Genomic DNA, 26,140 nt, shown 5'->3' with positions numbered 1-26,140 from the left:
ACCCAATCCAAAATCCAAATGGACAATTGATATGTTTGATTCACGTCTCCATCTTAACCAAACATTCAACTTGACGAATGGGACTAAATCAAATCAAACTTTAAATGCATTTTTGGTTGAGATAGAGACGCATATCCAACATATTAACTTGAAGATTATATTTGAAATCTGCCAAAGCCTGAAACACTAAGCCTATATTTTAGTTGAACCCTGGGTTGAATTGAAACAATATCTGTTGTTGACTTCCCTAATGTTATATGGGCCTAAATAGTATCATAACAGTTGATGACTTCCCTAATGATATATGGGCCTAAATAGTATCATAACAGTTGATGACTTCACTAATGTTATATGGGCCTAAATAGTATCATAACAGTTGATGACTTCCCTAATGTTATATGGGCCTAAATAGTATCATAACAGTTGATGACTTCCCTAATGTTATATGGGCCTAAATAGTACCATAACAGTTTGTGTCCAGTGGGTTTTTACATCAGCAGTTGTCACAAAGTGCTCTACAGTAACCTGGCCTCGATTGTCGTAGAAATGTCCTCTATTTACCAAATCATGGGAGCAAACCACAACACAAGTCAGAGTTAGTTATCAAAGTCCATCTTTTAATTATATCAGCTCTATCACAATCCTGTGACTCTCAGACAATTCAGTGTCTATCAAATGAATTCTCTGAGAGCCCCTTCCACATTTCAAATGAGGTCCTTTATAGCAAAGACACACACAGGATAAGACAGCATCGGCATAATTCATAATTCAGCTTTGTCTCCTTTCTCAAACCCCAGAACCATAAACCAATCCTCCATATCAACAGGCATATATCAAATTGTCATTTAGATACAACCAATCCTGGACAAACTCACGGAGAGGATAGAATGATTCCAGACACTGCCATCCTCCTTTCCCCAATGGGAAAAGTAGGGAGTGAACTGGCACACAAACACAGTGGAGCAAAATATATGTTTACACATGATGACCCCTTGACCTCTCCCCTCTCTGCGGCCCATGCATCTTAGTCTTGACATAGAACAGATACTGCAACCCTGCCACAGTATTATACAAAAATAACATTCTGATGAGAAGTAATTTACAAACATATGATGAATATAAAACATCTTACATATGTTACCAACAAATTCTGATTCTTCCACAACACGATCCCAAAGAGCAAGCAGAAGTGAGAGCACAGTGGCCAGGAAGAAATCTAGAGAAACTCGGCTCAGAGGGGTCCCCAGTCACACTTAAAGGCACAGTACAGTTAAAAATGTGATTCCCATGTGTTTCGTATACATACCAGACTGTTTATTAGGTACACCCATCTAGTTTCTTGTTGGACCATCCTTTGCCTCCAGAACAGGCTGAATTATTCGGGGTATTCTACAACGTGTCATAAGCATTCCAAAGGGATGCTGGTCCATGCTGACGCAACGGCATTTCGCAGTTGCTGCAGATTGGTCGGCGGTATATTCATGCTGTGACCAGCCCTTTCCATCTCATCCCAAAAACAGCCCCAAAGCATGATGTTTCCACCCCAATGCTTCACAGTAGGTATGGTGTTCTTTGGATGCAACTCAGCATTCTTTGTCCTCCAAACACGACGAGTTTGAGTTTTTACCAAAAAGTTATATTTTGGTTTCATCTGACCATATGACATTCTCCCAATCTTCTTCTGGATCATCCAAATGCTCTCTAGCAAACTTCAGACGTGCCTGGACATGTACTGGCTTAAGCAGGGGGACACGTCTGGCACTGCAGGATTTGAGTCCCTGGCGGCGTAGTGTGTTACTGATGGTAGGCTTTGTTACTTTGGTCCCAGCTCTCTGCAGGTCATTCACTAGGTCCCCCCGTGTGGTTCTGGGATTTTTGCTCACCGTTCTTGTGATCATTTTGACCCCACGGGGTGAGATCTTGCGTGGAGCCCCAGATCGAGGGAGATTATCAGTGGTCTTGTATGTCTTCAATTTCCTAATAATTGCTCCCACAGTTGATTTCTTTAAACCAAGCTGCTTACCTATTGCAGATTCAGTCTTCCCAGCCTGGTGCAGGTCTACAATTTTGTTTCTAGTGTCCTTTGACAGCTCTTTGGTCTTGGCCATAGTGGAGTTTGGAGTGTGACTGTTTGAGGTTGTGGACAGGTGTCTTTTATACTGATAACAAGTTCAAACATGTGCCATTAATACAGGTAACGAGTGGAGGACAGAGGAGCCTCTTAAAGAAGAAGTTACAGGTCTGTGAGAGCCAGAAATCTTGCTTGTTTGTAGGTGACCAAATACTTATTTTCCACCATAATTTGCAAATAAATTCATTAAAAATCCTACAATGTGATTTTCTGGATTTTTTATTCTCATTTTGTCTGTCATAGTTGAAGTGTACCTATGATGAAAATTACAGGTCTCTCTCATCTTTTTAAGTGGGAGAACAAAACAGACTAAATACTGTTTTGCCCCACTGTACAGTGCCTTGCGAAAGTATTCAGCCCCCTTGAACTTTGTGACCTTTTGCCACATTTCAGGCTTCAAACATAAAGATATAAAACTGTATTTTTTTGTGAAGAATCAACAACAAGTGGGACACAATCATGAAGTGGAACGACATGTATTGGATATTTCAAACTTTTTTAACAAATCAAAAACTGAAAAATTGGGCGTGCAAAATTATTCAGCCCCTTTACTTTCAGTGCAGCAAACTCTCTCCAGAAGTTCAGTGAGGATCTCTGAATGATCCAATGTTGACCTAAATGACTAATGATGATAAATACAATCCACCTGTGTGTAATCAAGTCTCCGTATAAATGCACCTGCACTGTGATAGTCTCAGAGGTCCGTTAAAAGCGCAGAGAGCATCCTGAAGAACAAGGAACACACCAGGCAGGTCCGAGATACTGTTGTGAAGAAGTTTAAAGCCGGATTTGGATACAAAAAGATTTCCCAAGCTTTAAACATCCCAAGGAGCACTGTGTAAGCGATAATATTGAAATGGAAGGAGTATCAGACCACTACAAATCTACCAAGACCTGGCCGTCCCTCTAAACTTTCAGCTCATACAAGGAGAAGACTGATCAGAGATGCAGCCAAGAGGCCCATGATCACTCTGGATGAACTGCAGAGATCTACAGCTGAGGTGGGAGACTCTGTCCATAGGACAACAATCAGTCGTATATTGCACAAATCTGGCCTTTATGGAAGAGTGGCAAGAAGAAAGCCATTTCTTAAAGATATCCATAAAAAGTGTGCCACAAGCCACCTGGGAGACACACCAAACATGTGGAAGAAGGTGCTCTGGTCAGATGAAACCAAAATTGAACTTTTTGGCAACAATGCAAAACGTTATGTTTGGCGTAAAAGCAACACAGCTGAACACACCATCCCCACTGTCAAACATGGTGGTGGCAGCATCATGGTTTGGGCCTGCTTTTCTTCAGCAGGGACAGGGAAGATGGTTACAATTGATGGGAAGATGGATGGAGCCAAATACAGGACCATTCTGGAAGAAAACCTGATGGAGTCTGCAAAAGACCTGAGACTGGGACGGAGATTTGTCTTCCAACAAGACAATGATCCAAAACATAAAGCAAAATCTACAATGGAATGGTTCAAAAATAAACATATCCAAGTGTTAGAATGGCCAAGTCAAAGTCCAGACCTGAATCCAATCGAGAATCTGTGGAAAGAACTGAAAACTGCTGTTCACAAATGCTCTCCATCCAACCTCACTGAGCTCGAGCTGTTTTGCAAGGAGGAATGGGAAAAAATGTCAGTCTCTCGATGTGCAAAACTGATAGAGACATACCCCAAGCGACTTACAGCTGTAATCGCAGCAAAAGGTGGCGCTACAAAGTATTAACTTAAGGGGGCTGAATAATTTTGCACGCCCAATTTTTCAGTTTTTGATTTGTTAAAAAAGTTTGAAATATCCAATAAATGTCGTTCCACTTCATGATTGTGTCCCACTTGTTGTTGATTCTTCACAAAAAAATACAGTTTTATATCTTTATGTTTGACGCCTGAAATGTGGCAAAAGGTCGCAAAGTTCAAGGGGGCCGAATACTTTCGCAAGGCACCGTATATATCAGTTAATAGACCAATTAGAAAGAGTTACAAACATCTCTGCCAATAACAGCTAGTTTTCAGTTTCCCCCCTCCATTGCTACTCCTTGTCATGGCAACAAAAAGTGTTTAGCTTGACAAGGAGTGGAGTGTTGGCATAGACAGACTGGATTTCTGGCTATTGTTATTCGGTGAATGTCAAATGTGTACAATGTGTTTGTTAAAAACCCCCATGAGCTTTTTTGCAGCAGCAGCAGCTGACCCCTTCCTGGTGTCCACAAAAAAAAAACACAAAACGTGCCACGCTGATAGACAAGTCGCACAAATGTAAAATACAATACAACTAAAACACAATACGGAGAACACAGTGAAAGTCCTCTGAGTGTCTGGTCAAAACGTAACCCAACTTCAGGTGGATTTGGTCCCCCATTATTTTACATTTATACATTTTCAACCGCTGAAAACTGTTAGTTAGTTTTTTTCAAATTGAGGAAAACTAAATGAATAAAGTATTATGTGGGCTAGGGAAGAATGCAAACTTGAAAGCTGCGCTATTGAATAACAGTAGTAGTACTGGTCTATAGTAGTGTTGATCAGAACCCTGTGGGCCCAATGGGCCTGGTCTATAGCCTGGTCTATAGTAGTGTTGATCAGAGCCCTGTGGGCCCAATGGGCCTGGTCTATAGTAGTGTTGATCAGAGCCCTGTGGGCCCAATGGGCCTGGTCTATAGTAGTGTTGATCAGAGCCCTGTGGGCCCAATGGGCCTGGTCTATAGTAGTGTTGATCAGAGCCCTGTGGGCCCAATGGGCCTGGTCTATAGTAGAGTTGATCAAAGCCCTGTGGGCCCAATGGGCCTGGTCTATAGTATAGTTGATCAAAGCCCTGTGGGCCCAATGGGCCTGGTCTATAGTAGTGTTGATCAGAGCCCTGTGGGCCCAATGGGCCTGGTCTATAGTAGTGTTGATCAGAGCCCTGTGGGCCCAATGGGCCTGGTCTATAGTAGTGTTGATCAGAGCCCTGTGGGCCCAATGGGCCTGGTCTATAGTAGTGTTGATCAGAGAGAGCCCTGTGGGCCCAATGGGCCTGGTCTATAGTAGTGTTGGAAGGACTTGTTACCTTGAAGTAGTGGAAGCGGAAGGCGTCATTCTTGTGTTTGAAGACGTAATAGGTGAGGCCAGCGATGACGCAGACTATCAGACAGGTGACCAGGATGGAGGTGGCCACAGTCCCGCCCCCGTGGGCGTGGCCTGATGACTGGGCATGGTGCACCTGGAATGATAATCATAGAAATATAATTACTAGAAGGGACAAAGCCACTCTATTCTCCCATAATGCAGTGTGCTACTGTTGACCAGAGACCCTATTCTCCCATAATGCAGTGTGTTACTGTTGACCAGAGACCCTATTCTCCCATAATGCAGTGTGTTACTGTTGACCAGAGACTCCTTGTGTGGCTCTGAAATAGGGTGGAATTTGCAATGAATTAGGATTGTTATAATGGTCTGAAGTTTCCCCTAGTTACAGATCTAGGATCACATTCCCCAACCTTAACCATTAGTGGGGAAAATGTCAAACTGATCCAAGATCAGCATCTAGGGTACAACTTCACTCAACTGCTTAACTAACTCACTGGTAGTGGCGGGGCTCTGAGTGGGCCCTCTATGACATGGATAATTCCATTGTAGGCTGGGATGTCCCAGGTCAACACTAGCCTCCGGTTCACTAGCTTGAACGTCTGGGGCTCCTGTGGAGAAACAACCGGCACACACACAAAATCAAGAATCACTTCATCCAAATCAAAACATCCATGAAATTAATTGTTGCTTTAAGAAATGTATGATATTATACACTTAATTGTTTTGTTTATTATTACTATTTTTTTAATATATTTTTTTTACAAGTTATTAGTAACATGTTGATCTGGAGTAAAGACTTGTTTGAATTGCACAACCAGCTCCTGGACATTTGTAACAGACCGGTCCACTCACCTGGTTCTGCTGTGTGATGTTGCTGGGGGAAATGACCACTGAGAGGTTATATCCCAGTCTGGAAGGGATGACTCCATCGTGTTTCAGGTCCTCATAGAACGTAATGCTGTTGTTAGTGGAGATATGGTACTCCACATCCCGGTCTGATAAGGTCTACATACAGCCAAGAAAACTATACATCAAATGACTAAGACAAAATTATACATCATTATATAAACATTAAAAAAAAAAAAAGGGATAGTTCACCTAAATTACAAAATTACATATTTGTTTCTTTACCCAGTAAGAACAAATCCCATTCAAGTCATGGGACCGGTATAATGTCCAAATCATCAATATATCATTGATTTTGAAGCTAGCATCTGAAAACCGTGCCAGGGAACCTCAACCAAAGCATGGATTACTGTTATAGCTTGTACATAGACTTCTCACTGGGTAAAGAAACCAACATGGCATTTTGTAATTTAGGTGAACTATCCCTTTTTAAATGACACAAAATACATGAATTTACAGGAAAAAGTAAGTAAAAATGTCTCTTTTTTTTTTGTTCCATGATTTCAGACGTTAACATAAAATCACCTCATTCTCAGAGAACCCAGCGTTGAGTGGCACAAACAGAGTGGCATAGGATGAACTGCTGGACAGAAAGTCCAACAGAACTTCTCCCTCTGTAGACGAGCCTGCATACTTCAACAATATCTACAACCAGGAGAGAGAATTTAATGTTGTTCAATATTTGCACTCATAAAATAGGGCCAAATTCTAACTTGAGATCCATATCACCCGTAAATGTACTTTAATTTGAATGAATACAATTAAGTCTGAGTTGCATGTGAGGATCTTAATTTAGGATTAGTCCTGAATGAAACAACAACAAACTTACATTGTAGAATACAGAGTAGTTTAAGTTGGTAGCCACAACACTGGCCAGGTCTCCGTTACAGAAGTCCCCGTTACCTACGTACCCACTTCCACACACACAGGACACATCTACAGAGAGACAGACGGGTTGTAATACACTGGACACATCTACAGAGAGACAGATAGGTTGTAATATATAGTACCACTGGACACATCTACAGAGAGACAGACGGGTTGTAATATACAGGACACATCTACAGAGAGACAGATAGGTTGTAATATATAGTACCACTGGACACGTCTACAGAGAGACAGACGGGTTGTAATATACAGGACACATCTACAGAGAGACAGACGGGTTGTAATACACAGTACCACAGGACACATCTACAGAGAGACAGACGGGTTGTAATACACAGGACACATCTACAGAGAGACAGACGGGTTGTAATATACAGTACCACAGGACACATCTACATGGAGACAGACGGGTTGTAATACACAGTACCACAGGACACATCTACAGAGAGACAGATGGGTTGTAATACACAGTACCACAGGACACATCTACAGAGAGACAGACGGGTTGTAATACACAGTACCACAGGACACATCTACAGAGAGACAGACGGGTTGTAATACACAGTACCACAGGACACATCTACATGGAGACAGACGGGTTGTAATATACAGTACCACAGGACACATCTACATGGAGACAGACGGGTTGTAATATACAGGACACATCTACATGGAGACAGACGGGTTGTAATACACAGTACCACAAGACAGGTTGTAATACACAGTACCACAGGACACATCTACAGAGAGACAGACGGGTTGTAATACACAGTACCACAGGACACATCTTCAGGGAGACAGACGGTTGTAATATACAGGACACATCTACAGAGAGACAGACAGGCTGTAATACACAGGACACATCTACAGAGAGACAGACAGGTTGTAATACACAGGACACATCTACAGGGAGACAGACGGGTTGTAATACACAGGACACATCTACAGGGAGACAGACGGGTTGTAATACACAGGACACATCTACAGGGAGACAGACGGGTTGTAATACACAGGACACATCTACAGGGAGACAGATGGGTTGTAATACACAGTACCACAGGACACATCTACAGAGAGACAGACTGGTTGTAATATACAGTACCACAGGACACATCTACAGGGAGACAGACGGGTTGTAATACACAGTACCACAGGACACATCTACAGGGAGACAGACGGGTTGTAATACACAGGACACATCTACAGAGAGACAGACGGGTTGTAATACACAGGACACATCTACAGAGAGACAGACTGGTTGTAATATACAGTACCACAGGACACATCTACAGAGAGACAGACGGGTTGTAATACAGGGGACACATCTACAGGGAGACAGACGGGTTGTAATACACAGTACCACAGGACACATCTACAGGGAGACAGACGGGTTGTAATACACAGGACACATCTACAGAGAGACAGACGGGTTGTAATACACAGGACACATCTACAGAGAGACAGACGGGTTGTAATACACAGGACACATCTACAGAGAGACAAACGAGTTGTAATACACAGGACACATCTACAGGGAGACAGACGGGTTGTAATACACAGGACACATCTACAGGGAGACAGACGGGTTGTAATACACAGGACACATCTACAGAGAGACAGACGGGTTGTAATACACAGGACACATCTACAGAGAGACAAACGAGTTGTAATACACAGGACACATCTACAGGGAGACAGACGGGTTGTAATACACAGGACACATCTACAGGGAGACAGACAGGTTGTAATACACAGTACCACAGGACACATCTAAATGTTGTTGAAATACTGATATGAAATGAAGATAGAATGGAGACAGTATTGCTGGTAGGCCTATATTCATAAACCTGATCTAGGATCTGTTTTCTTTTCTAATCATAATTTCATTATCATATGGATATAGGGGGACCTGATCCTAGATCAGCAATCCTACTCTTAGATGCTTTATGACAACAGCCCTGATCCACTACATTTGTAGTGTTAAAAAAAAGTGTAAATAGCACAATTCCACATTGATTGGCATTGAGGATAATTGGAATTTCAGTGTACAGTACTTCCTGAAATTTCTGGAATTGAAATGAAATCTGTAACAGTAAGTGGAGCCCAACCCTGGCTGATGGTGTTACCTGACAGTCTGTAAGTAGAGCCCAACCCTGGCTGATGGTGTTACCTGACAGTCTGTAAGTGGAGCCCAACCCTGGCTGATGGTGTTACCTGACTGTCTGTAAGTGGAGCCCAACCCTGGCTGATGGTGTTACCTGACAGTCTGTAAGTGGAGCCCAACCCTGGCTGATGGTGTTACCTGACAGTCTGTAATTGGAGCCCAACCCTGGCTGATGGTGTTACCTGACAGTCTGTAAGTGGAGCCCAACCCTGGCTGATGGTGTTACCTGACAGTCTGTAAGTAGAGCCCAACCCTGGCTGATGGTGTTACCTGACAGTCTATAAGTGGAGCCCAACCCTGGCTGATGGTGTTACCTGACAGTCTGTAAGTGGAGCCCAACCCTGGCTGATGGTGTTACCTGACAGTCTGTAAGTGGAGCCCAACCCTGGCTGATGGTGTTACCTGACAGTCTGTAAGTGGAGCCCAACCCTGGCTGATGGTGTTACCTGACAGTCTGTAAGTGGAGCCCAACCCTGGCTGATGGTATTACCTGACAGTCTGTAAGTGGAGCCCAACCCTGGCTGATGGTGTTACCTGACAGTCTGTAAGTGGAGCCCAACCCTGGCTGATGGTGTTACCTGACAGTCTGTAAGTGGAGCCCAACCCTGGCTGATGATGTTACCTGACAGTCTGTAAGTGGAGCCCAACCCTGGCTGATGGTGTTACCTGACAGTCTGTAAGTAGAGCCCAACCCTGGCTGATGGTGTTACCTGACAGTCTATAAGTGGAGCCCAACCCTGGCTGATGGTGTTACCTGACAGTCTGTAAGTGGAGCCCAACCCTGGCTGATGGTGTTACCTGACAGTCTGTAAGTGGAGCCCAACCCTGGCTGATGGTGTTACCTGACAGTCTGTAAGTGGAGCCCAACCCTGGCTGATGGTGTTACCTGACAGTCTGTAAGTGGAGCCCAACCCTGGCTGATGGTGTTACCTGACAGTCTGTAAGTGGAGCCCAACCCTGGCTGATGGTGTTACCTGACAGTCTGTAAGTGGAGCCCAACCCTGGCTGATGGTGTTACCTGACAGTCTGTAAGTGGAGCCCAACCCTGGCTGATGGTGTTACCTGACAGTCTGTAAGTGGAGCCCAACCCTGGCTGATGGTATTACCTGACAGTCTATAAGTGGAGCCCAACCCTGGCTGATGGTGTTACCTGACAGTCTGTAAGTGGAGCCCAACCCTGGCTGATGGTGTTACCTGACAGTCTGTAAGTGGAGCCCAACCCTGGCTGATGGTGTTACCTGACAGTCTGTAAGTGGAGCCCAACCCTGGCTGATGGTGTTATCTGACAGTCTGTAACAGTAAGTGGAGCCCAACCCTGGCTGATGGTGTTACCTGACAATCTGTAAGTGGAGCCCAACCCTGGCTGATGGTATTACCTGACAGTCTATAAGTGGAGCCCAACCCTGGCTGATGGTGTTACCTGACAGTCTGTAAGTGGAGCCCAACCCTGGCTGATGGTGTTACCTGACAGTCTGTAAGTGGAGCCCAACCCTGGCTGATGGTGTTACCTGACAGTCTGTAAGTGGAGCCCAACCCTGGCTGATGGTGTTATCTGACAGTCTGTAACAGTAAGTGGAGCCCAACCCTGGCTGATGGTGTTACCTGACAATCTGTAAGTGGAGCCCAACCCTGGCTGATGGTGTTACCTGACAGTCTGTAACAGAAGGTGTCGTATTTGCTGCTGGGGTCCACAGGGTCTTTGTATAGCACTATACCAACATGGTTGTCACCACAATGGACCGAGGGAAACCTGGTTGGATAGCCCACTTTCTTCCCTTGTATCCATCCAGCAACACATCGGTGCATTCCCAGCTAGAGAAAGACACAACATGAACTGCAACATCAGCGGTGGAGTGTCAATCAGACAGTTACTGGGTGCATCCCGATTCTCTGCCCTTCTCTTAAAAACTGCACTTGTACACTTCCTGGTCGTCACGGATTTAAAAGCATTGGCTGGAGCCTGGGAGTTTCCACTGACCAGGAGTGTGCAAGTGCACAGGGGGAGAATTGGGACACTACCACTGTAAAACTTCTAAATAGTGAACTATCACTTTCAATCACCGGTATCATGTAGCTGAGAGTTAATTATGTCCTGGTTCAACTTCAAACTACAGCCACTGACCAAGTAGTTGGTAACACTTTAAATCAAGTGTATAATTTTGCAGAGTTAAATGGGCAGTCTGTGATTGGCACATCAATGTATGGACTTTTTAAAGTAATGATATTTAGCTTTTGATGAAAAGTGTCAGGGTGACTGCTTTGTTGTTTCGAATCCCAGATTTTCATCATTCATTTCATTTTAAAGGATGACCTCTGACCTGTTGTGCATCAGCCATCTGAGAGAAGGTGGCGAGCGTAGCCCCCTCAGCTTGACAGGCTAGCTCAGCATCGGTGTAGTTCAGCTGGTACTTCCCTGCACTGGAACGCAGGTGGAACACTCCGGCAGTGTTACCTGACGACACAAAGGAACAAACGGTCTCTTAATAAATATGGAAATAACTATCACTTTAAAGGTAGAATCTGCAAAATTATGTTGCCATGAGCAGCACCGCAGATCAAATCAAACCAAAGTTTATTTGTCACGTGCGCTGAATACAACAGGTGTAGTAGACCTTACAGTGAAATGCTTACTTACAGGCTCTAACCAATAGTGCAAAAAAGGTATTAGGTGAACAATAGGTAGGTAAATAAATAAATCAACAGTAAAAAGACAGGCTAAATACAGTAGAGGCTACATACAGACACCTGTTAGTCAGGCTGATTGAGGTAGTATGTACATGTAGATATGGTTAAAGTGACTATGCATATATGATGAACAGAGAGTAGCAGAAGCGTAAAAAGAGGGGTTGGCGGGTGGTGGGACACAATGCAGATAGCCCGGTTAGCCAATGTGAGGGAGCACTGGTTGGTCGGGCCAATTGAGGTAGTATGTACATGAATGTATAGTTACAGTGACTGTGCATATATCATAAACAGAGAGTAGCAGCAGCTTAAAAGAGGGGTTGGTGTTATGATGATTAAAGACTGTTTATACACGCAGTCACACAGAGTATCTGCGCGTGTGCAGGTGTTAGCGTCACGTTGAGACGACGTAGTAACTACTGGACCAAAACTTCAGAGAAGTTTGGCCTCACGCTTCAATGCTCTTAGTTGTTGTTGAAATTGAACTACTACTGCTGTATTGCATCTACGTCATCTTGCTGAGTCATCTTCTCCTCCTCTGGTCCTCTTCTCCTTTAATATGTATAAATAACCTGACACAATTGGGAAGATCAATCTGACGACCCGTCACCGAAGTGTGCTACTTTTTATTTTATTTTTTTTGTGTTGTTTGTCACTTATTTTGTACATAATGTTGCTGCTACTGTCATATATGCACATATTCATATACATAGCTCATATATCAAGCACATATATTAAGCCGCCTGACTCAAGTCATTGCACGCACCCCTGTCCAAACAGGAAGCACCCTAGCCCCAGCCATAAACTGCCAGTTTCAGTTCCCCTTATCTCACGATTCCTGGACACACACACCTCACTCCCCCCTCTACTGGTCGGGTGCCAAGAGCAGAGGACTCTGCTGTGCACCAATGGGGCTCCTGCTCTGGCTGGAGCAGGCCCGCCTCCAACTCTTCGGGACCAGTCAGAAGACCACCACGACAAGACTCCACCTACATTATTCCATGTATAAAATCTGCTACAACCTTTGTCTAGTTCCCTTTTTCAGCTAACTCCTTCTGAGCTATATGAATAGGTCCGTGCACGTTAAACTGCAGGACAAGATATCTTTTGACTCAATAAACTGCCTTTTTGTTACAACTGAAATCCACTCTGTCCAGCGTCCATGATTTGGTCTCACTCTCCTGTAGTTAATCATCAACACTACCGTCTCTTATGGCCGACTTCTGGACATCAGGACTCGGATTACTCACCATGGACTGGAAGAACCTTTTTCCTTTAACGAGTCCAACGAGAAGGATATACTGCTCTCCCGGGAACAGACCCAGACCCCCGTTATTTGCGTGAAGAAAAGACGGAGGAAAAAAGCACGCAGATCAGGCTTTTGAGAATCCGTAGACGAGCAAGTAACCGCTCGCTGTGATCAATTCTACTTGCTAACAATCATTGGAAAATAAAATGGATGACCTACGTCTACGATTATACTACCAAAGGGACATTCAGAACTGTAATATCCTATGTTTCACAGAGTCGTGGCTAAACGACGACACGGATGACAATATAGAGCTAGAGGTGTTTTCAATGCACCGGCAGAACAGAGAAGCCACTTCTGGTAAGACGAGGGGTGGGTGTGTGTTTTTTGGTCAATAACAGCAAGTGCACGATGTCAAATATTAAAGAAGTCTCGAGGTATTGCTTGCCTGAGGTAGAGTACCTTATGATAAGCTGTAGACCACACTATCTACCAGGAGAGTTCTCATCTATATTTTTTGGAGCCGTCTACTTACCACCACAGACCGATGCTGGCACCAAGACCACATTCAATGAGCTGTATAAGCCCATAAGCAAAGAATAAAATGCTTATCCAGAAGCGGCGCTCCTAGTGGCCGGGGACTTTAATGCAGGGGAACTTAAATCAGTTTTACCTCATTTCTACCAGCATGTTACATGTGCAACCAGAGGAGAAAAACACTCTAGATCAACTTTACTCCACACAGAGAGAAGCATACAAAGCTCTCCCTCGCCCTCCATTTGGCAAATCTGACCTTAACTCGATCCTCCTGATTCCGGCTTACAAACAAAAACTAAAGCAGGAAGTACCAGTGACGCGTGCAATACGGAAGTGGTCAGATGGCGCAGATGCTACTCTACAGGACTGTGTTGCTAGCACAGACTGGAATATGTTCCGGGATTCATCCAATGGCATTGAGGAGTATACCACCTCAGTCATTGGCTTCATCTATAAGTGCATCGACGACGTCATCCCCCTCAGTGACCGTACGTACATATCCCAACCAGAAGCCATGGATTACAGGCAACAACAGCATTGAGCTAAAGGCCAGAGCTGACGCTTTCAAGGAGAGGGACACTAATCTGGATGCCTATAAGAAATCCTGCTATGCCCTCAGACAAACCATCAAAGCGTCAGTACAGGATTAAGATTGAATCCTACAACACCGGCTCTGATGCTCATCGGATGTGGCAGGGCTTGGAAACTATTATGGACTACAAAGGGATACCCAGACGATCTAAATGCCCTTTATGCTCGCTTCGAGGCAAGTAACATTGAAGCATGCATGAGAGCACCAGCTGTTCTGGATGACTGTGTGATAACGCTCTCGGTAGCCCATGTGAGCAAGACCTTCAAACAGGTCAACATACACAAAGACACAGGGCCAGATGGATTACCAGGATGTGTACTCAAAGCATGCGTGGACCAACGGGCAAGTGTCTTCACTGACATTTTCAACCGCTCCCTGACTGAGTCTGTAATACCTACATGTTTCAAGCAGACCACCATCGTCCCTGTGCCCAAGGAAGCAAAGGAAACCTGCCTAAATGATTACCACCCCATAGCACTCACGTCGGTAGCCATGAAGTGATTTGAAAGGCTGGTCATGGTTCACATCAACAGCATCCTCCCGAATACCCTAGAGCCACTCCAATTCGCATACCGCCCCAACAGATCCACAGATGACGCAATCTCAATCGCACTCCACACTGCCCTTTCCCACCTGGACAAAAGGAACACCTATGTGAGAATGCTGTTCATTGACTACAGCTCAGAGTTCAACACCATAGTGCCCATGAAGCTCATCACTAAGCTAAGGACCCTGGGACTAAACACCTCCCTCTGCAACTGGATCCTGGACTTCCTGACGGGCCGCCCCCAGATGCTCAGGATAGGCAACAACACGTCTGCCAAACTTATCCTCAACACTGGTGCCCCTCGGGGATGCGTACTCAGTCCCCTCCTGTACTCCCTGTTCACCCACGACTGCGTGGCCAAACACGACTCCAACACCATCATTAAGTTTGCTGATGACACAACAGGGGTAGGCCTGATTACTGACAACGATGAGACATCCTATAGGGAGGAGGTCAGAGAACTGGCAGTGTGGTGCCTGGACAACTTCTCCCTCAACGTGAGCAAGACAAAAAAGCTGATTGTGGACTACAGGAAAAGGCGGGCCGAACTAGCCGCCATTAACATCAACGGGGCTGTAGTGGAGCAAGTTCCTTGGTGTCCACATCACCAACGATCTATCACACACCTTGACAGTCGTGAAGATGGCACGACAAAACCTTTTCCCCCTCAGGAGACTGAAAAGATTTGGCATGGGTCCCCAGATCCTCAAAAAGTTCTACAGCTGCACCATCGAGAGCATCCTGACCGCTTGCATCACTGCCTGGTACTGCAACTGCTCGGGCGCCGACCGCAAGGCACTGCAGAGGGTAGAGCGTACGGCCCAGTACATCACTGGGGCCAAGCTTCCTGACATCCGGGACAACTATACCAGGCGGTGTCAGAGGAAGGCCCCAAAAAATGGTCAGATACTCCAGTCACCCAAGTCATAGACTGTTCTCTCTGCCTCCGCAGGGCAAGCGGTACCGGAGCGCCAAGTCGTTACTTTAAAAAATATTTGGTAAATATTTTCTTAACTCTCCTTGAACTGCACTGTTGATTAAAGGCTTGTAATTAAGCATTTCACGGTAAGGTCTACACTGTTGGTTAAGGGCTGGTCAGTAAGCATTTCACGGTAAAGTCTACACTGTTGGTTAAGGGCTGGTCAGTAAGCATTTCACTGTAAGGTCTACACTTGTTGTATTTGGCGCATGTGACAAGGTTTGATTTGATTTGATCTACATGCACTACATAGGGAATAGGATGCCATATTAACGCATGTGAAGTCCCATGTTTCAGGAGCTGAAATAAAAGCTCCACTTTGTGGGATAAATAAAATAATAAGGCCACTTTCTAAAATGTGCAGTTTTGTCAAAAGACACAATGCCACAGATGTCTCAAGTTTTGAGGGAGCGTGCAATAGGCAAGCTGACTGCAGGAATGTCCACCAGAGCTGTTTCCAGAGAATTTAATGTCAATTTCTCTACCATAAGCTGCCCCCATCATCGTTTTAGAAAATTTGGCAGTACGTCCAACCGGCCTCACAACCATAGACCACATGTATAGCATGTGTGTAAATATTTAAATTAAAAAAATTAAGTGTTGCTATCAGCTTTGACTAGGACACAGTATTTGATCTCGTGTGGGTGAGCGGTTTGCTGATGTCAATGTTGTGAACAGAGTGTCCCATGTTTGTGGTGGGCTTCTGGTATGGGCAGGCATAAGCTAAGGACAATGAACACAATTGCATTTTATCGATGGCAATTTGAACGCATAGAAACCGTAACGAGATCCCGAGGCCCATTGTAGTGCCATTCATCTGCCACCATCACCTCATGTTTCAGCATGATAATGCATGTATCATTCAGGATAATGCATGATAGTGTCTGTCTGTCTGTCTGTCTGTCTGTAAAAAAATGTATGTAGTACGGTACCTGTCAAAAGTTTGGATACATCTACTCAATCAAGGGGTTTTCTCTATTTATTTTTTTATTTTTTTATACATTGTACAATACTAGTGAAGACATCAAAACTATTAAATAACTCATGTGGAATCATGTAGTAACCAAAAAATGTGTTAAACAAATCAAAATATATTTTAGATTCTTCAAAGTAGCTTTGCATTCTTTCAACCAGCATCACCTGGAATGTTTTTCCAACAGTCTTGAAGGAGTTCGCACATATGCTGAGCACTTGGCTGCTTTTTCTTCACTCTGTGGTCCAACTCATCCCAAAACATCTCAATTGGGTTGAGGTCAGGTGATTGTGGAGGCCAGGTAATCTGATGCAGCACTCCATCACTCTCTTTCTTGGTCATATAGCCCTTACAGAGCCTGGAGGTGTGTTGGGTCATTATCCTGTTGAAAAACAAATGATAGTCCCACTAAGCGCTGCAGAATGCTGCAGAATGCTGTGGTAGCCATGTTGGTTAAGTGTGCCTTGAATTCTAAATAAATCACTGACTGTGTCACCTGCAAAGCACCTCCACACCATCACACCACCTCCTCCATGCTTCACAGTGGGAACCACACATGCAGAGATCATCAATTGACCTACTCTGCGTCTCACAAAGGCATGGCTGTTGGAACCAAAAATCTCACATTTGGACTCATCAGACCAAAGGACTGATTTCCACCGGTCTAATGTCCATTGCTTGTGTTTCTTGTTCAAGCAAGTCTCTTATTTTTTATTGGTATCCTTTTAGTAGTGGTTTCTTGCAGCAATTTGACCATGAAGGCCTGATTCACACAGTCTCTTCTGAACAGTTGATGTTGAGATGTGTCTGCTACTTGAATTCTGAAGCATTTATTTGGGCTGCAATTTCTGAGGCTGGTAACTCTAATGAACTTATCCTCTGCATCAGAGGTAACTCTGGGTCTTCCTTTCCTGTGGTAGTCCTCATGGGAGCCAGTTTCATCATAACGCTTGATGGTTTTTGCGACTGCACTTGAAGAAACTTTCAAAGTTCTTCACGTTTTCCGGATTGACTGACCTTCATGTCTTAAAGTAATGATGTACTATCGTTTTGCTGTGCTTATTTGAGCTGTTCTTTCCATGATATGGACTTAGCCCGAATTGCTAAAAGACCATCTTCTGTATGCCACCCCTACTTTGTCACTTGAAGAAACTTTCAAAGTTCTTTGATTGACTGACCTTCATGTCTTTAAGTAATGATGGACTGTCGTTTCTCTTTGCTTATTTGTGCTGTTCTTGCCATAATATGGACTTGGTCTTTTACCAAATAGGGCTATATTCCTTATACCAACCCTACCTTGTCACAACACAACTGATTGGCTCAAATGCATTAAGAAGGAAAGAAATTCCACAAATGAACTTTTACAAGGCACACCTATTAATTGAAATGCATTCCCGGTGACTACCCCATGAAGCTGGTTGAGAGATTACCAAGAGTGTGCAAAGCTGTCATCAAGGCAAAGGGTGGCTACTTTGAAGAATCTCAAATTTAGAATCAAAAATATTTATATTTAACACTTTTGGTTACTACATGATTCCATATGTGTTATTTCATAGATGTGATGTATTGACTATAAAATTGTAAAAAATAAAGAAAAATGCTTGAATGAGTACTGTGTGTGTGTGTGTATACAGTTGAAGTCGGAAGTTTACATACACATTTAAACTACATACATTTCAACTCAGTTTTTCACAATTCCTGACATTTAATCCTAGTAAAAACTCCCTGTTTAGGTCAGTTATGATCACCACTTTATTTTAAGAATGTGAAATGTCAGAATAATAGTATAGAGAATGATTTATTTCAGCTTTTATTTCTTTCATCACATTCCCAGTGGGTCAGAAGTTTACATACACTCAATTAGTATTAGTATATGTAATTATATGTAATATTAGTAATTAGTATATGGTAGCATTGCCTTTAAATTGTTTAACTTGGGTCAAACATTTCGGGTAGCCTTCCACAAGCATCCCACAATAATTTGGGTGAATTTTGGACCATTCCTCCTTACAGAGCTGGTGTAACTGAGTCATGTTTGTAGGCCTCCTTGCTCGCACACGCTTTTTCAGTTCTGCCCACAAATTTTCTATGGGATTGAGGTCAGGGCTTTGTGATGGCCACTCCAATACCTTGACTCTGTTGTCCTTAAGCCATTTTGCCACAACTTTGGAAGTATGCTTGCGGTCATTGTCCATTTGGAAGACCCTTTTGCGACCAAGCTTTAACTTCCTGACTGATGTCTTGAGATGTTTCTTCAATATATCCACATCATTTCCAACCTCATGATGCCATATATTTTGTGAAGTGCACCAGTCCCTCCTGCAGATAAGCACGGTTGGGATGGTGTTCTTCGGCTTGCAAGCCTCCCTCTTTTTCCTCCTAACATAACGATGGTCAATATGGCCAAACAGTTCTCCAAAAAAGTACGATCTTTGTCACTATGTGCAGTTTCAAACCGTAGTCTGGCTTTTTTATGGTGGTTTTGGAGCAGTGGCTTCTTCCTTGCTGAGCGGCATTTCAGGTTGATATAGGTCGATATAGGACTCGTTTTACTGTGTATATAGATACTTTTGTACCTGTTTCCTCCAGCATCTTCACAATGTCCTTTGTTGATGTTCTGGGATTGATTTGCACTTTTTGCACCAAAGTATGTTCATCTCTAGGAGACAGAACACGTCTCCTTCCTTCCTGTGTTATGACGGCTGCGTGGTCCCATGGTGTTTATACTTGCGTACTATTGTTTGTACAGATGTGATACCTTCAGGCATTTGGAAATTGTTCCCAAGGATGAACCAGACTTGTGGAGGTCTACAATTGTCTTCTGAGGTCTTGGCTGATTTCTTTTGATTTTCCCATGATGTCAAGCAAAGAGGCACTAAGTTTGAAGGTAGTCCTTGAAATACATCCACTGGTACACCTCCAATTGACTCAAATGATGTCAATTACCCTATCAGAAGCTTCTAAAGCCATGACATAATTTTCTGGAATTTTCCAAGCTGTTTTAAGGCAGTCAACTTAGTGTATGTAAACTTCTGACCCACTGGAATTGTGATACAGTGAAATAATCTGTCAGTAAACAATTGTTGGAAAAATGACTTGTGTCATGCACAAAGTAGACATCCTAACCGACTTGCCAAAACTATAGTTTGTTAACAAGAAATTTGTGGAGTGGTTGAAAAACTATTTTTAATGACTCCAACCTAACTGTATGTAAACTTCCGACTTCAACTGTATATACACTACATGGCCAAAATTATGTGGACACCTGCTTGTCCAACATCTCATTCCAAAATCATGGAGATGGTCATGCACTCCACTCTTCTGGGAAGGCTTTCCACTAGATGTTGGAACATTGCTGCGGGGACTTGCTTCCATTTAGCCACGAGCATTAGTGAGGTCAGGCACTGATGTTGGGCGATTAGGCCTGGCTCGCATTCAGCTTTCCAATTCATCCCAAAGGTGTTCGATGGGGTTGAGGTCAGGTCTCTGTGCAGGTCAGTCAAGTTTTTCCACTCGGGTCTCAACAAACCATTTCTGTATAGACCTCGCTTTGTGCACAATGGCATTGTCCTGCTGAAACAGGAAAGGGCCTTCCCCAAACTGTTGCCACAAAGTTGGAAGCACATAATCGTCTTGAATGTCATTGTATGCTGTAGTGTTAAGATTTCCCTTCACTGGAACTAAGGGGCCTAGCCCGAACCATGAAAAACAGGTCTTAGGTCAGTTCTTAGTGTGGTAGTGCAGGTCTTAGGTCACTTCTTAGTGTGGTAGTGCAGGTCTTAGGTCCGTTCTTAGTGTGGTAGTGCAGGTCTTAGGTCAGTTCTTACTGTGGTAGTGCAGGTGTTAGGTCATTTCTTACTGTGGTAGTGCAGGTCTTAGGTCAGTTCTTACTGTGGTAGTGCAGGTCTTAGGTCAGTTCTTACTGTGGTAGTACATGTCTTAGGTCAGTTCTTACTGTGGTAGTGCAGGTCTTAGGTCAGTTCTTACTGTGGTAGTGCAGGTCCTTGCACGTGGCCTGGGGGTGACATCCTCCGTTCTCCTCCAGACAGCGGTCGATGGGTGGAACCACCTTCTCCAGACACTGGAGCCCGTTCCCCACGTACCCATCAAGACACTCGCACTGACGCTCATTCTGATAGGATAAAACACATCAGGATATTACTAAAAACAAGGATTAACTAGGTTAACTAGGTCTCAACTAGGTCTCAAAATGTACCGGAGGAGACCAACCTTGGACTTTCTCCTCCAACGCATTTTGAGAAAGAATTGAGGGGATAGGACGCAAGGAATCAGGTGTTAGGGGTTTTATGAGCAGCAGCTACTCTTCCTGGGGTCCACACACAACATGACATAATACAGAACATTAATAGACAAGAACAGCTCAAGGACAGAATTACATATACATTTAAAAGCATTTCACATAGCCTACATTACAGTACCAAGACATACACACACAATATCTAGGTCAAACAGGGGAGAGGCGTTGTGCCGCGAGGTGTTGCTTTATCTGTTTTTTGAAACCAGGTTTGCTGTTCATTTGAGCAATATGATGGGATTTTCATGCAATAATAGCTCTTTGTAATACTGTACGCTTTTTTGAATTCATTCTGGATTTGGGGACTGTGAAAAGACCCCTGGTGGCATGTCTGGTGGGGTGAGTGTGTGTGTCAGTGCTGTGAGTAAGTTGACTATGCAAATCATTTGGAATTTCCAACACATGAAATGTTCTAATAAAAACAAGAAGTGTCACAGTCAGTCTTTCTTCAACTCTTAGCCAATGAGAGACTGGTATGCATCATATTTATATTAGTCCTCTGATTACAATGAAGAGCAAGACGTGGCGCTCTGTTCTGGGCCAGCTGCAGTCTTTCTTAGCAGGACTTGACCATATGACTGGACAATAATCAAGATAAGATAAAACTAGAGCTGGACCTTGCTTTGTGGAGTGTGGTGTCGAAAAAGCCGAGCATCTCTATATTATGGACAGACCTCTCCCCATCTTTACAACCATTGAATCTATGACTTCATCCTGCTAACTGTTCCAAATCTCCAAACTGAATTTGGTAAAAGGGCTTTTATGTCCTCTGCGCCATCGTCTTGGAACTCCTTACAAAATACTTTTAAACTGGAAGAACTTGTCCCGATTGGTGTTTTTAAATCCCCCGATTAAGGATTATGAGGCTGATTCCCTGACCTGTCAATGTTTTTAATTTTCTGTTTTTGATTTTGTTATACTCTTGTGAATTCTATGTTTTTTACTAGATTACTTTTTCATGTGTTTTTCATGTTGTCTATCTGTAATTGTGTAATGACTTGGTGCTGCCTATCTTGGCCAGTACGCTCTTGAAAAAGAGATTTCAAATCTCAATGAGCCCTTCCTGGTTAAATAAAGGTTGAATAAAATAAAACAATATTTTGACCATGACAGTTTACAATCTAAGATATCACCAAGTAATTTAGTTTCCTCAACTTGTTCAACAGCCACACCATTCATTAACAGATTCAGCGGCGGGCTAGAGCTTAGGGAATGATTTGTATCACATACAATGCTCCTAGTTTTTTCTCAACAACAGGTTATGGTCAATAATATGAAAGGCTGCACTGAAATCTAACAGTACAGCTCCCACAATCTTCTTATTATCAATTTCTCTCAATCAACCATCAGTCATTTGTGTCAGTGCAGTACATGTTGAGTGCCCTTCTCTAAAAAAATGCTGAAAGTGTCAATCTGTTTACAGAGAAATAGTATTATATTTGGTCAAACACATTTCTTTCCAACAGTTTTCTGGCAGCAAGCTGATAGGTCTGCTGTTAGAACCAGTAAAGGCCGCTTTATCACTTTTGGGTATCGGAATGGCTTTGGCTTCCCTCCAGGTCTGAGGACAAACACCTTCCTCTAGGCTCAGATTATAGATATGACAGATATTAGTGGCTATAGAGTCAGCTACCATCCTCAGTAGCTTTCCATCTAATTTGTCAAAGCCAGGAGGTTTGTCATTATTGCTCGATAACAATAATTTCTCCACCTCTCCCACTAACTTTACAAAATTCTAACTTTAGTTTTTTTATGCACGATGGCTCACTGTTCGTGTGTGGCATTTCCTGCCTACATTTTCCCGCTTTGCCAATGAAGTAATCAATAAAATAATTGGAAACATTAAATGGTTTTGTGATGAATAAGCCATCTGATTGGATGAAAGATGGAGTTGAATCTTTCTACAAGATGGTGCCGACAGATATGGCAGCTCTGCTTTCAGCTCCTAAGCAACTTTGAAAGTATTGCTTTTGTGTGTGTTATTTCTTACATTATTAGCCCAGAAAGTTTTTTGTGTTATTACATGCAGCCGGAAACCTGCAACCACAACACTTCAATAACACTTGACATGAGATCTTATCTAAGCATTAAAGGGATATGGCTCTGAATATATACAGCAACACCTCCCCCATAAGCATTCCTGTCTCTTCTGTAGATGTTATATCCTTGTATTGCTGCTGCTGTATCATCAAATGAATTATCTAAGTGAGTCTCAGAAATGGCTAATATATAAATGTTATCTGATGTTAACAAGTTATTGATTTCATTAACCTTATTTCTAAGACTATGGGCTATTTTCAGCCCTTTCCTGGGGAGCTGATCAGAGATAGACACATGGAAAAGAGAAAACAAAGCAAGAGGAAAAACACACATTCAGCAGTCCATTGATCAGTTGGTGTGTGTGTGTGTGTGTGTGTGTGTGTGTGTGTGTGTGTGTGTGTGTGTGTGTGTGTGTGTGTGTGTGTGTGTGTGTGTGTGTGTGTGTGTGTGTGTGTGTGTGTGTGTGTGTGTGTGTGTGTGTGTGCGCGCTGTGGGGTTGAAGCTACAAACCCATAGACTTGGCTCTCTCATCCCTTTTGGGAGGGAGGATGTACAATGAGTCTGTCGTAGGGGATGTACGCAATTTCCCCACACGCTCTGGCAGCTTTCATGGCTGGGATCAGTTCTTTCCTCTTCTGGCACACAGCTTCAGGATAGCCCTCGTTGAGGAAGATATATGTTCCTCTCAAGATCTTGGCTCTTTCCAGACCAACTACCTTGTCTTTGAACCTCAGGCATCTGATCACTGTCGGCCTGGGCCTGTCACCCGGGCCGGTGGTGGGTTTTCCAATCCTGTGGGCGCGCTCTACCTCAATCTTCCTGTGGTCCATCTTCAATTTCTCATTTCATTTTCCTCACTTTGTCCTCAGACTCCGTCAAGGTCTCGTGGAGATTCTGAAATTTCATCCATAACCATATTGTTCCGTCTTAATTATCTCTGGAGATAATCTGATTCCTCAGTCATTGTTATAATGGATTCACACACAGAACTGATGACCTCTCTCAACGACTTACAGATTACTGTCATCTTGTCGTTCTCCTATTTCACCTCACCGATCTGAACCTGGGAGAACTGCAAACTGTTCTTCAGGACCTGGACCTCTCTGGTCAGGTCGTCCATTCTTTTATTAGTTGACTCCACCAGTAATTGGACAAAACATTTGTATTTATTTTCTTGTTGTAACAACTTTTAGAGCTATTTTATTTGTTTAAAAGAACTGTGATAGAAAGACACCACTGTCCTCAACGGTACTCCTGCCAGCTTTGGTCTTTGTCATGGTAACAATGTAGGTTATACTGTTACTCCTCTCAGTTCCAGACAGGACAGGTTATACTGTTACTCCTCTCAGTTCCAGACAGGACAGGTTATACTGTTACTCCTCTCAGTTCCAGACAGGACAGGTTATACTGTTACTCCTCTCAGTTCCAGACAGGTTATACTGTTCCTCCTCTCAGTTCCAGACAGGACAGGTTATACTGTTACCCCTCTCAGTTCCAGACAGGTTATACTGTTACTCCTCTCAGTTCCAGACAGGACAGGTTATACTGTTACTCCTCTCAGTTCCAGACAGGTTATACTGTTACTCCTCTCAGTTCCAGACAGGACAGGTTATACTGTTACTCCTCTCAGTTCCAGACAGGACAGGTTATACTGTTACTCCTCTCAGTTCCAGACAGGACAGGTTATACTGTTACTCCTCTCAGTTCCAGACAGGACAGGTTATACTGTTACTCCTCTCAGTTCCAGACAGGACAGGTTATACTGTTACTCCTCTCAGTTCCAGACAGGTTATACTGTTCCTCCTCTCAGTTCCAGACAGGACAGGTTATACTGTTACCCCTCTCAGTTCCAGACAGGTTATACTGTTACTCCTCTCAGTTCCAGACAGGACAGGTTATACTGTTACTCCTCTCAGTTCCAGACAGGTTATACTGTTACTCCTCTCAGTTCCAGACAGGACAGGTTATACTGTTACTCCTCTCAGTTCCAGACAGGACAGGTTATACTGTTACTCCTCTCAGTTCCAGACAGGACAGGTTATACTGTTACTCCTCTCAGTTCCAGACAGGACAGGTTATACTGTTACTCCTCTCAGTTCCAGACAGGACAGGTTATACTGTTACTCCTCTCAGTTCCAGACAGGACAGGTTATACTGTTACTCCTCTCAGTTCCAGACAGGACAGGTTATACTGTTACTCCTCTCAGTTCCAGACAGGTTATACTGTTACTCCTCTCAGTTCCAGACAGGACAGGTTATACTGTTACTCCTCTCAGTTCCAGACAGGACAGGTTATACTGTTACTCCTCTCAGTTCCAGACAGGTTATACTGTTACTCCTCTCAGTTCCAGACAGGACAGGTTATACTGTTACTCCTCTCAGTTCCAGACAGGACAGGTTATACTGTTACTCCTCTCAGTTCCAGACAGGACAGGTTATACTGTTACTCCTCTCAGTTCCAGACAGGACAGGTTATACTGTTACTCCTCTCAGTTCCAGACAGGTTATACTGTTCCTCCTCTCAGTTCCAGACAGGACAGGTTATACTGTTACTCCTCTCAGTTCCAGACAGGACAGGTTATACTGTTACTCCTCTCAGTTCCAGACAGGACAGGTTATACTGTTACTCCTCTCAGTTCCAGACAGGACAGGTTATACTGTTACTCCTCTCAGTTCCAGACAGGACAGGTTATACTGTTACTCCTCTCAGTTCCAGACAGAGCATGTCAGAGTGAAGATGGAAGCAGCAACAAACAGCATGGCTGCGTTCAAGCCCTCAAGGAAACCCTTCTAGCTTGATAGGCAACTAGCTAGCAGCTAGGCTAGCTTCTACACCAAACAGCCCCACAGACCTGGCCTTGGCCGTCAGGATCACTGGACCGATAGTAGCAGTCCCAGCAACTGATGCCAACCCCGTCGCAGGATCCAAACTCAAAAGGTAGTTAGCTACTAACCAAACTTTTTCAGAGACTTTCATAACTTTACAAAACAACAAACCGAGCGCTCCCTCGTTCTGCATTCAACAGGAAGGAAAGACGATTAAGAAAGCGCCAGAAAAACACGAATGTGAAGC

General features: G+C 43.7%; 1 protein-coding gene across 7 annotated transcripts in view; it reads right to left on the bottom strand.

Annotated features, from left to right (window-relative positions):
* Positions 1-26,140, bottom strand: part of stab1 (stabilin 1) — a 157,343-nt gene that overhangs the window by 7,141 nt on the left and 124,062 nt on the right. For 5 of the 7 annotated variants that reach the window (XR_016488115.1, XR_016488117.1, XM_090206515.1 and 2 more), the window contains 8 exons: positions 20,700-20,844; positions 11,472-11,605; positions 10,800-10,965; positions 6,931-7,037; positions 6,627-6,746; positions 6,048-6,200; positions 5,690-5,803; positions 5,176-5,328 (listed from right to left, as the gene is read on the bottom strand). Coding sequence is in view for 3 of the 7 variants with exons in the window: in XM_090206515.1 (XP_090062641.1) it covers positions 5,176-5,328; positions 5,690-5,803; positions 6,048-6,200; positions 6,627-6,746; positions 6,931-7,037; positions 10,800-10,965; positions 11,472-11,605; positions 20,700-20,844 (1,092 nt within the window). In the remaining 4 variants the exon portion in view is untranslated. The remainder of the gene's footprint in view (positions 1-5,175; positions 5,329-5,689; positions 5,804-6,047; positions 6,201-6,626; positions 6,747-6,930; positions 7,038-10,799; positions 10,966-11,471; positions 11,606-20,699; positions 20,845-26,140) is intronic. The other 2 variants (XR_016488114.1, XR_016488116.1) reach the window with 1 other exon arrangement.

The sequence above is a fragment of the Oncorhynchus mykiss genome, chromosome 17, assembly GCF_057628025.1.
Source record: "Oncorhynchus mykiss isolate SJ-2025 chromosome 17, ASM5762802v1, whole genome shotgun sequence".
NCBI lineage: Eukaryota > Metazoa > Chordata > Actinopteri > Salmoniformes > Salmonidae > Oncorhynchus > Oncorhynchus mykiss.
The sequence above is the reverse complement of the archived record's forward strand: the minus strand, read 5'-3'. Positions and strand labels throughout refer to the sequence as shown.